This window comes from Triturus cristatus, chromosome 1_1 (assembly GCF_964204655.1).
Source record: "Triturus cristatus chromosome 1_1, aTriCri1.1, whole genome shotgun sequence".
Classification (NCBI taxonomy): domain Eukaryota; kingdom Metazoa; phylum Chordata; class Amphibia; order Caudata; family Salamandridae; genus Triturus; species Triturus cristatus.
This window is the reverse complement of record NC_140579.1, coordinates 396,770,284-396,782,538: the sequence shown is the minus strand read 5'-3', so window position 1 is coordinate 396,782,538 and position 12,255 is coordinate 396,770,284. Positions and strand designations below refer to the sequence as shown.

Sequence of the window (12,255 nt, the reverse complement as noted above, 5' to 3'; positions counted from 1 at the left end):
GAAACAGGAGTGCTGGGCCCCACAGTCAGGCGCGTGGCACTCCCAATACAGTGAGTGCAGTGCATGGCTCAAATGAAGCACCACACTCCAGCTCTTAAAACAAGGAGGGAGTGGGGAGAGACAGCAGAGAGCATGGTGGAGCAAACAATGAAACCATTAACAGGGCGGCGCTTGTAAAAGGGCGCCGTGCTGATTATGTATGCATGGGTGTGTGTGATGCTCGACCAAAAAAAAAGTGGTCCCCAAAATAATATATACACAATCACAGTGTATGGAAACTCTAGTTGGTCAGTGCTGCTTCCTACAAAAACGGAAGTGGCGTATCCAATCAACAGCCAACAGTAAGCGAGATAAGAAAAGCAATGCCAGAATCAACCAATGGCAAGGGACAGGAGAAATTACCCTGATTATTGTGTTTACTATAGGTCTTGCGACAGCGTATGCGCTGTCTACGCGAGACCTAACGAATAGTTTTAAAGCATGCTTAAAGCGTACTTTAAAACCATTCGTTGTTTAATTTTTAATTTAGAATGAAACACTTGGTAGAGAGCCTGGCCATGCTTAAGGGAATCCTACATGCCACAGCATGTCTTACTCGGGTCCTAAGAAATGTGATCACATCACCTCCATCCTGATGGAACCCCATTGGCTCCCCTTGCCATCCTGCATCATCTTCAAAACCAGATGCATCATTTACAAACCCATCACAATCAGCACCCTTATTTATTTTCCGGAGAAGCTCACTATCTCTGCTGGCTCTTGGCCCAGCCACAACACCATCTGACGGTAGACTAAGACCCTTGACCATTTTTAGGCAGGTCGCTCCCACGCCACACAGCACCACCTGTGTGCCCGTGCTCTTAGCCCAGCAGCCGCTGCTGCTGTCGAAGTTCAAGGCCCTCCACCACCCGCAGGCTACCACCTGCGCCTCATCCCTGGTGGCCAGTGGTAGGCCGTAGGTTTGTCTTCGCTCTAATTGTATTGCCTCTGCTGTATTTGTCTATTGTTCTTTCCCCCTTGTTCCCTGCTTATTTTCTGTGCCCTGTGCCCTTTTGCCTTCTGTCTCCTCTCTCCGTCCCTGCCCCCGTTTTCGCCGTAATTGTATTGCCTCTGTAGTATTGTCTATTTGTGCCTGTTTATTTGTTCCTCCCCCCTTGTTCCCTGCTTATTTTCTGTGCCCTGTGCCCCGTTTGCCTTCTGTTTCCTTTTGCCGTTCCTGCCCCTGTTTTTTCCCGCCGCTGTGTCCCCTACGGCCCTGCCCCCTGCTCGCCCATTCGTCCGCCCCCCCTCCCAGCTGCCTCCTCCCTCCCACCTTCCCTTCTTATGGCGGCCGCGCGCAGCGTTCGCGCCGCTGGCGTGCCGAAGGCGCGCCTAAGGCATGCCTGTCTACGCCCGTCCGCGCCTGGACCGCGCCCAGCCCGAGAACCCCTGGCCCCCGCGAACGCCACATCGCCCATCTCCCCTACGACCCCAGCACCCTCTACGCACTCAACGCCGGACGATCACGCACCTGCTGCCTGGCTGCCCCGAAGCACACCCAAGGACCCTTCTCCAGCCGGAACTGCAGCTTCACCAGCACTGGCCTGCCAACCCACCGACCAAGAAAGAACCCAACTACCTCAGATGCATTCTTCCCAACACCCGCTCTGCCCGCAAACATGCCGTTAAACTCTGGGACCTACTCGACTCAACCTCCCCAGACGTCGCCTTCCTGATGGAGACCTGGCTGAACCACTCCTCGGCACCCGACATCGCCATAGCCATCCCGGAAGGCTACAAGATCACCCGCAGGGACAGCACCAACGGAGTAGGAGGAGGAATCACCATCGTCCACAGGAACACTCTCAGAGTTTCGACCAACACCAATGACACCCTCAGCACCGCCGAACACCAGATTCACACCGACCCCAACACCACCCTCTGAGGAACCCTCGTCTACAGACCCCCCTGGACCCCGACCACAGTTCAGCGACTCCATCGCCGACTTCGTCAGCACACACGCCCTCGCCTCCACAGACTACATCCTCCTCGGGGACCTGAACTCTCACCTCGAGAACAACAACGACACCAACTCCGCCACCCTGATCGACAACCTCGCCAACCTCGGACTCAGGCAACTCGTCACCACACCCACCCACTCCTCTGGCCACACTCTTGACCCCATCTTCTCCGCAAGCACCCTTGTGTACTTCAACCACACCACCGAACTCCACTGGACCGACCATCGCTGCATCCACTTCACCTTCCGGAAACCCACCACGCACCACCGCACCCAACAGATCCCTCGCCGCTGCTGGAGCAAAGTCACCGAAGACCAGCTAACCACCACCCTCGCCTGAAGCCCCCCTACCGACCCCACCGACCCAGACACCGCCCGCAACCTCAGGCAGTGGATCGACATCTGCACCAACACCCTCTCCCCGCTCAAGAAACCCTCCAACAGCCACACCAGCAGGAAAGCCAGCTGGTTCACTGAAGACCTCCAGGCTTCCAAGCAAACCTGCCGAAAGCTAGAGAAGAACTGGCACCATGAACGAGCACCGGACAGCTACGCAGCCCACAAGAATGCCACCCGCAGACACCATCACCTCATCAGACCAAAAGGGCCTCCTTCAAAGACTGCCTAGACAACAATGCACGCAACAGCAAAGAGCTCTTCAACATCGTGAAGGAACTCTCCAACCCCAGCTCCAACACCAACGGCATCCCACCTTCACAAGACCTATGCGACTCGCTGGCCACCTTCTTCCATCGCAAGATCGCGCAGACATCCACAACAGCTTCAATGCCACGACCGCCCCGACAACCACTGAGACCTCCGCCCCCACGACCACCATCCGCACCGACCGCCTGCTCTCCTGGACCAACATATACGACGACAACGATATCAAAATCATGAACACCATCCACTCCGGATCTTCGTCAGACCCATGCCCACACCACATCTTCAACAAAGCCAGCACCGCCATCGCACCCCTTCTCCGGAAAGCCATCAACATTTCCTTCGAGACAGCAACCTTCCCGGAGAGCTGAAAGCCTGCTGAGATCAACACCTTACTCAAGAAACGCAGAACGGACCCAAGGACCTCAAGAACTTCCGGCCCATCTCCCTGCTCCCGTTCCCGGCGAAAGTCATTGAGAAGACCATCAACAAACAACTGCCACACTACCTCAAGGAGAACAGCATCCTGGACCCATCCCAGTCCGGGTTCCATAGCAACCACAGCACTGAAACTGCCCTTATCGCCGCCACTTATGACATCAGGGCCCTGCTGGACAACGGAGAAACCGCGGCCCTCATCCTCCTGGACCTGTCAGCCGCCTTTGACACGATCTGCCACCGCACACTACGCACACGCCTCCATGACGCCGGGATCCAAGAGAAGGCCCTGGACTGGACCACCTCCTTCCTCTCCAGCCGAACACAGAGCTTCCGCCTCCCCCTCTTCCGCTCCAAAGCCACCGAGATCATCTGCGGTGTACCCCAGGGCTCATCCCCAGCCCAACGCTGTTTAAACATCTACATGGCACCGCTCGCCCTCGTTGCCCGGCTGCACAACCTCAACATCATCTTGTATGCCGATGACACCCAGCTGATCCTCTCCCTCATCAAGGACCCCCACACTGCCAAAACCAACCTCCACGAAGGAATGAAAGCCGTCGCCGAGTGGATGATGAACAGCCGACTGAAGCTGAACAAGACGGAGGTGCTCATCCTCGGATCCACCCCCTCGGTCTGGGACAACTCCTGGTGGCCGACCGCACTGGGAACAGTTCCAACACCCACCGACCACGCACGCAACCTAGGGGTCTTCTCGACTCCACCCTCTCCATGACAAAGCAGGTCAACGCCATCTCCTCCTCCTGCTTCAACACCCTCCGCATGCTCTGCAAGATCTACAAGTGGATCCCCACCGAAACGAGAAGAACGGTCACCCAGGCCCTCGTCAGCAGCAGGTTGGACTACGGAAACGCCCTCTACGCAGGAGCCTCGGCCAAACTCCTGAGATGACTTGAATGCATCCAGAACGCCTCTGCACGCCTGATCCTCGACATCCATCGCCGCAGCCACATCACACCCCACCTGAGAGACCTGCACTGGCTCCCCATCAACAAGAGGATAACCTTCAAGCTCTTCAACCACGCACACAAGGCACTCCACAACACCGGACCAGCGTACCTCAACAGATGACTCAGCTTCTACACCCCCACCCGCCAGCTTTGCTCCGCGAACCTCGCTCTCGCCACAGTCCCTCACAAAGAGCGACCTCCGGCAGCAGATCGTTTTCCCACCTCGCCGCCAAGACCTGGAACACCCTCCCCATCCACCTACGGCAGACCCAAGACCTGCTGACCTTCAGAAGACTCCTCAGGACCTGGCTTTTTGAGCAGTAGCAGCATTCCCCCCCCCCCCCAGCGCCTTGAGACCCTCACGGGTAAGTGGTGCGCTTTACAAGTGCTATGATTGAGTGATTGGTTGATTAAGAAGGGTAAAAATAGAATAAGCAAGGCAGCAGGCCTTTTCTATCTATACACCCAGGCCCTCTTTAATGGACACTATCACAATGCAATAACCATCCACAAACCAGCTGTCTCTCCTATCACTTGTTGACTTCATGGTTGTCTTTGGCCCTGTACAGCGCTCCGCTGCCTTTTGGCTAGGCAATACTACATACATACATACATACATACATACGTGCAAAGACTGTGCAAATATGCGGTGGAACACTTATATAGATGGGGTAGAGGCTTTTCTCTCAAGAAATTCACAGTGACGCAGCAAATGATCCGCAGGATGTCATGATGACCCCACTAGAGACACAGGGGGCAGGGGCAGTAGAAAGCAGAGAGCTGAAAGAAAAAGTGATGGCTGCAAGGTCAGTCTGAGCAGGTCTAGAAAGGTGAGGAGAAAAGAAGCTGTGGAAGGGAACGGGAAGGCAGCAGGTAGCAGTAATGTGGACAGGGCACAAGTCCTAAAAAAGAAGTGGGGGGACGCTCCAAGTTAGGTGGTGTCACCGGAAGTGACATCATCACAGAAAGTGACACGTCACGAAATTTGCCTGTCTCCGTCTGATATGCGGTGAATACATACAAGATACAAGTAGAGGTATAAATACTTCAATAAGTGGCAGTTACTCAAAACACAAGAACACACTATACACAGGACCTATTCCTCGGATTACACGGTTATTACAGACTCGGGCCGTAGGCACTACGGGCATCTGTCGGGGTCCCTGGAAGTGACATGCTCGGCGTGTTGACAGCGCAGCTCCTTGAAGCCTTGGGGCCTCGTATGTGCTCTGAGAAAGGCTGGCAAGGGGAGGGCGCGGGGTGGAAGGGGAGATTAGTCTGAGCCTCGGGTGCATTTGAAAGGCTATTATTCGCGCGCAGGTGCAGACTCGGGTATCGGCTCCATCTTTTGGGCAGGGGGGACGGCGTCCACCCGGTAAAATAAGTGGGGGGACGCCGTCCACCCGCGTGGTACCCCGACTCGAGCCCTGAATGTGGAGAAGGAAAGCTTCGTGGTAGTATAGCGGGGAGCAGGGCAGGGAAATGGCATTGTGAAAGAAGACAGGAAATGGGGGGACTAAATAAAAGGGGCACAAAGTAAGTGCTAAATAGCAAGCAAGTTGGTGCCCTGATGTATTCAAAACACATACCATAGCAGAGTTTGCAGGGGTTGGGTGCTGAAAGTGAAAATATGTGTTCTTTTTGTATGATTGCTTTGTGTGTGCTGGAGCATGGTGAACTGGTGCGCATTCTTGGAACCAGCTGCTTCGACAGCAGGCCTGCCTTACCTCTCCTAACCTGAGCCTTCCAGTGGAATGTCCAAACGGGTCTTTTTGGTGTTGTTTATGCATTAATCTCAATCTCCATAGCTTCGTTACCTCTCCTCTGGTTTTCTCTCTCTCTCTCTCTCTCTCTCTCTTCCTCTCATCCTCCCCAACGTGAAGTGCAAGAAAAGCTTGCCTACTCACTGAAACTCAGTCACTCTCTTGCTCACTCAGTCCCATACTCACTCACTGCCTCACTCACACACCCACACGCACGCACGCACACACACGCGCGCACGCACGCACACACACGCGCGCACGCACGCACACACACGCGCGCGCGCACGCACACACACACCCTCTTATTTACTCCCTTGATCACTCTGATCTTTAGATGGACAGGCCTGATAAACAACAACGCTTTCTACTGATGTCACTCAGTAGGCCATGGGTCCCCTCTGCCTCTGTGAGACCTCGCTGAACTATGACCTTCTTTTGATGCGGCTTTTCTTATATTTATCGACAAAAACAGTGTAGCTGACCATGGTTAAGCACATCCCATTTCAAAGTAACTTAGTGAAGTCCTGGTTTGTGCACGCGACGTCCGGAGCGTGCTACACTTACGCTCCACTGCAATCGCAGATACAAAGTTTTAAGAAATGAGGACGGTGCACAATATAGCACAAATTGCGTAGTTTCAGTCTTGTGACACAGTCTTTATTTTCTTTTTACAGTACGGCACAGCCAACGCGTTTCGTTCCAGAGGAACTTCGTCAGGGCTTTTATCCGTTTGAGAACAATTCCTATCTGTTAGTTTCTTTAAAGCTTCCTGATATTTAAGGCTAAAAATTTCGTTGATCTCCCAATATAACGGGATGCATATACTCCTCGACGATAGAACAAATATCGGTCCTATTCAATCAAATGTTTCGTTTCTGGAGAAGTCTCCATGCCGACCGTAATACGGGTCCACTCGTGGCGTCTGAAGCAAAATCGTGTGCTGGAGACTTCTCCAGAAACGAAACATTTGATTGAATAGGACCGATATTTGTTCTATCGTCGAGGAGTATATGCATCCCGTTATATTGGGAGATCAACGAAATTTTTAGCCTTAAATATCAGGAAGCTTTAAAGAAACTAACAGATAGGAATTGTTCTCAAACGGATAAAAGCCCGGGCTTTTCTTATATTGTTTTTCCCTCCACCCCCCATGCTCTCTTTAGGCAGCCATCGGTGAGGGGGAAAACTCAGAAACCAGCCGGGTGACTGTCAGTGCGTACCAATCTTTAAGCCAGAGTTACCTCTACATCCAGGCACTCACTAGCTTGGCGGTGAAGCCTGGCACACTGGCATCCTTAACCTGAAGCCTGTTACCACTAAGCCGGAAGCGATCATCTTCCTGTATTATATGGTGAGTCTATGCCTGGGAGCATCTTGATGCTGCTATCATCGCCCCCGGGAGGAGGGTGCTGAAGTTGTCTAATGAAGGCAGTTAAGGGCAATATTAAAACACACGGATGTTTTGCAGACTTGGACAAGAGGGTGACTGGGGCTATGCCTTAAATGGGGCCAGAGAAAGAAAATTAATGCAGGCATCAGAACATGATAGACTTAAAGAGGTTCTAAAATGTCTCCTGTATCCCTAGGCGGGCAGGTTGCAAAGCCTTTAGCAGCATGTTGAGTCTGTGCATTGGGGGTGGCGGTTAACGAGGGCTATAATTCTGTGTAGTGTGGCTCAGTTACCAAATGCTCTAACAATGTCTGTGGATCACTTCCACTGTGGGGCAATAATAGGGGGCTTGTAGACATATTGGGGCAAATACCTGTGCCAAAGTAACTGCAGGCACACCTGCTGAGCTTCCTTGTCCGGCAGCAACAGCACTGACATGAAGTAATAATATTAAAGGGAGCCCAGAGATCAGGCACTCCACCAGGAATAGATATTCCAGGAACAGATGTCATTGAACAGGATGAGCAGGAAAGAAGCAAACAGGCAGGAGTGGATAACGTGCAAGGCAGGGATGGAAACAAAACCAGGACAGGACTCGAATCCGAGGACCCAAGATCAGTCGCAGTTCTGGTTTGAGAATCCGAAAAGTGAAAACCAACAAATAATATAGACGTCAAAGTAGGGAGCGGAGGTCCTGGTCTGCAAGGTAAGCGGATAGCCAAAGAGGGGTTGAAGGCATGTGTTTGATGCACCGGTGGAAGGTACTGACACCAATCAAAGCATGTATGCAAACATCCAGGGAGTAGTGGCAGAGTTCTGAAATTGGTCTACAGACCGAGAATTAGAGCAGGAATGTGCCGCTGTGAAAATATCTTGTGTAACTTGATGCTGAAGGTGGGTAAGGTGGAGATCACCTTCTCCAATGAGTAATAATATACTGCGACTGTGCCTTGTGGAGGGCTCTTGAAGGCACAATCATGTCTGACTGTCGTTCAGGAAGAGCAGAACAGGGCTCTAATGAAGAAAATGGACCCACAGCTCAGTCTGTGATGATAATCTGTTCCAAAAAGTGAGATATAGAAAATATCGCAAAAAACAAAGTACAAATCATAGATAGAAATCTATCAAAAATATTCAAATTCTATTCCTAAAATAACTAATTTGAAAAGGCACTTGCAGTTGGTGAGGTTGCAGTAAGTAGCCAGCACCAGAAACAGCTGTCATTGAAATCGCATCAGACTGTCAGCCTTGGCCGGCATCCCAAATCATCACGGTCTGACCTCCTGGAAGACGTCACAGATTCGAAACACTCACACAAGGGTAGTCATCATACAATGGGAAAACATATTCAAAGGGCGGCCATCATGCAATCAGTGTCCATCCAGAAATATAAAACAAACACTGGGAAAGACAATCAGTCTTCCCTTTCATAACGGGTTACAGCTCTGCTGCCTTTGTCAGTGCTTGTTAGCTTTTTTGTCGTGACAATTGTAAACATAGTTCATCCAAAATGGCATCTGGTATATCAGCACGCACATATATGCATGTCAAAGACCATTCCAAGATAGTTGGTGGTGCATCAGCACGCATGCAAACACATAGCCTTCTTGGAATGGTTCTTGACATATGGGACAAGCATTCCAAGATTTCACGTCATGCATGTGCATCCAAGCTCATGCAGGCCACAGCCAGCCTTCTTTATTTTATTGTTAGACTTTATTGTGAATTTACAATGTCAAGATGGCAGATGGTCCTTTTAGAATCAGTAAATAGGAAATATGTGATAGGAAGTATTTAGTTACATCAAATGTGTCGACCCTCCTGAAGTATAGCAGTAAGAATAGGTGGTGTTATTAGACATGTTTTAAAACTGTTTGCCAAACTGATTAAGATCCAGGTTTCAGTTATTTCTCATTTGTCCTCATGTATTTTTAGATCACAGTATGGTGTATATTTTTTTAATTTGCTTTCTTTTTTCTCTGTCTGGCCATTTTCATCTCACTGCTGTCTTGTTTCAGCTTCACTCCACCCCACAACTCACATTATATCTCATTTCACTTTTCTTCCCAAGTTTTTAGACCTTCACTTTGTTCCATTCCTTCTCTTTTCTCGTATTCCCTTTCTCCCACTCAGTTCCTCTTTCATTTCTTCCTCTCTACATTCTACTCATATACTCCGGTTCCTTGTGACTTCAGTGTTCCTTATTCAACCCCTTCGCAGGCTTTGAACAAAGGCCAGATACTCTTCTTGAGGAGAGTGGCAAAGGCAGATCTCACCAATATCCAGTTCATGGTCACTGAAGATATGATCCCATCTTTCAGGCTGGTCGTCTACTACTACCTCGGGGACGAGATCGTTGCCAACTCGGTGTTGATGGATGTGGAGGATTCCTGTGAAGGAAGGGTAAAAAAACTTGAAAGGGATGGGGAACTAACACCTTTGCAAGGGAAGAGATGTCTTACTTTCTGCAGGGGAGAAGAACGCACTTCCATTTATTTCGTTATTTGGAAAAAGGCATATGATAGCATCTTTATAAAGTTATGAATCGACCAAGATCTGCATTGCTATGAAGAGATCAACAATCTTGTCCCTGCAATTTGTGCTTTGACAGATAATGGAAATATTAAAAACAGTAAGCCTGCCAGCAATGTTAAAAAGTGAGAAGAATATAAATAAATTGAAAGACCATTGATTGCGGGACGATGGGAGAGTTCTGTACACTGTATTAGTCCCTGAGTAGAACAGAATGAAGTTCATTGGGTTAAAGTCAATTTGAACTAAAGACTGCTTGATCTACTTGCCCCAAGAATTTAGAGTTCATTTGACCACAAGGTAAATGTATACATGCAGATTTATTTACGTGTAAATTTACTCCCGCACCTATTTGTAAATCTACATTTGTTTGGTATTCATCATTTCTGAGTGTTGGACATGTCTCCAGGCACTGAAACCAGAGGGTGGAGGCATCTAAAACTGAACGTACAAGTTTAAAGTTATTACAAGTTACTTTTTTACATGCAAGCTGTGATCTCCAACCCCTGGGCAGAGATCAATACCATATGGGTAGAGGTCTCCACCACTCGGGAGGAGATCTCCAGCACTAGGGCAGAGATCTCTTTATGATAAAGTATAGTATATAGTTTAATATTTAAAAAAAAGACATTAAAAATATTTTAATGTAAAATATAATTGTAAATTACTTCAACATGATTATTATTAACCTAGATAATATAATGGAATACAATGTTACAGCACATTAACTCATCAAATTAAATGCTTATTAAATATTCAAATAAATAATGGGGAGAACCTGGCAAGGAATGAAACGCGAAAGCGCTCTATGGGAATGCATACACGATTGACTGGTAACCTTGGACAAACCTAGATTTCAAGTGCCTAGATTTTTATGAGTGGTGAAATATTGCGGGGCGATTTGGGTTGGGAAGAGCCCAACAGCCACCCCTACACACCGGAGTTCCCTCTATGGTCCCTAACTAAGTTCTGAGAAGTAGCACGCATACATGATTGTGATGCATGGATGGAAGCGGGGGTATGTATGGTTGGGGATGTGTATGACAATGGTACCCTACATACATTTGAAAAGGTAGGTGACGTATATCTCTTTGCCAGAGGTCAGTTCCTGACATTCAATGCAGTGATCGGTGTAGTCGCTGGTACATGGGATTCACATGGGAATGAAGCCCTAGGTCCAAGGCGCTTCTCGTGATCCTTACTCATGGGAGTGATATGCCGGCGGTGATGTATTTGCATAATAAACGTGCAATAGCGGGCAGATTGAAAATATCTGAGGATCACTGGTGGCGGTGTCTGGGATATGTGTCTGTGGTATCTAGGAACCCATGCTTCTACTACACTCAAATCAAATGTTTACGTCATACATACCTGTCCATGCAGTGTTTAGGGAAGATGGCTGGGGTAATTGACACTGGGTGTCCCTGATGTAAAGTAGTGAATGCAAATGTTTTGCCAAATGAATAATTAGAGGCTTTTTGGAGAAAGTGCTTTGTCTCCTTGCAAATGTTATGGGTGGGCAGGTGAAATTGGGGCAAGTCCCATAATATAAATGTCATAAACATTCGGCAGGGTTTCTGGGTCTGGCATTGGTTTCGGCAAAGTAGATTATATCCATGTGTTGGAAAGCCACGCCAGCACCAGAGTCAGAGTATGGTTAAAAGATGTGCACAGTTGAGCGCAAGCTGATGTTGGAGCACAAATGTGAATACATAAACGGGCAGAGGCGCATAAGACTTAAGACTCATTTATGATCAGGAAGGAAGATTGACAGGATAAATACGCTTATGGCTAATATGATTAATAGTGTGGTTGGTACTATCTTAAGAATAAATGTAACTGCACCATGCCAAATTTTAGAGTGCGAATGCCATGCAGAACTTATATAACCGTACCCTGACAGCTGACCACATGGTTCACGATTTATGTGAAGCAAGACATCTTTTCTACCAGCAGATCAGACTAGTTTACTATCAATCATTATCATTGATGGGCACCCATGTCATGTGATAGTAGTCAACCTAATCGGTTTAAAATACTAAACAGAATGTTCCTAAGGGCAGATCCCTTTTAGGACGTAATCCCTCACTCACCAATGGTGACATGCTTCATCATAGGGACTCTCCTCCCAAAGGAAAACCCTAGTTCCTTTGGGGGCTACAACCCCCTCACTGAGAGGGAGGAGCTCAGGGATGTTTTATTTCTAGTTTTGAGGACTAACTAAGTCCCCATGTGATGAGCAAAGATGTATGAGCAAGGATGGAGCGCAAACAATGAAAAGTGGTGAATATGTGAAAAGAAGTGATCATTAAAACTGGCTAGGAGGCATCAAAACCAAACTTTAATCAAAAGATGCCTACTGTCAGGGTTAAAAAGCAGTGCACCTGCGGTATGGATTTGAAACCGCTATGGTGTAAGTTTAGGTGGTCAACATGTTTCAGCCCTAGAAGACCCAAACTGGATCGGGCTTTCGTCAGGACCTTGCAAAAAAACGCTACT

General features: G+C 48.8%; 1 protein-coding gene across 1 annotated transcript in view; it reads left to right on the top strand.

Moving 5' to 3' along the window:
* LOC146870299 (complement C4-B-like) overlaps positions 1 to 12,255 on the top strand; it is a 332,560-nt gene that overhangs the window by 76,602 nt on the left and 243,703 nt on the right. The window contains exon 12 of the mRNA XM_085642540.1: positions 9,445 to 9,627. Coding sequence (XP_085498666.1) covers positions 9,445 to 9,627 — 183 coding nt within the window. The remainder of the gene's footprint in view (positions 1 to 9,444; positions 9,628 to 12,255) is intronic.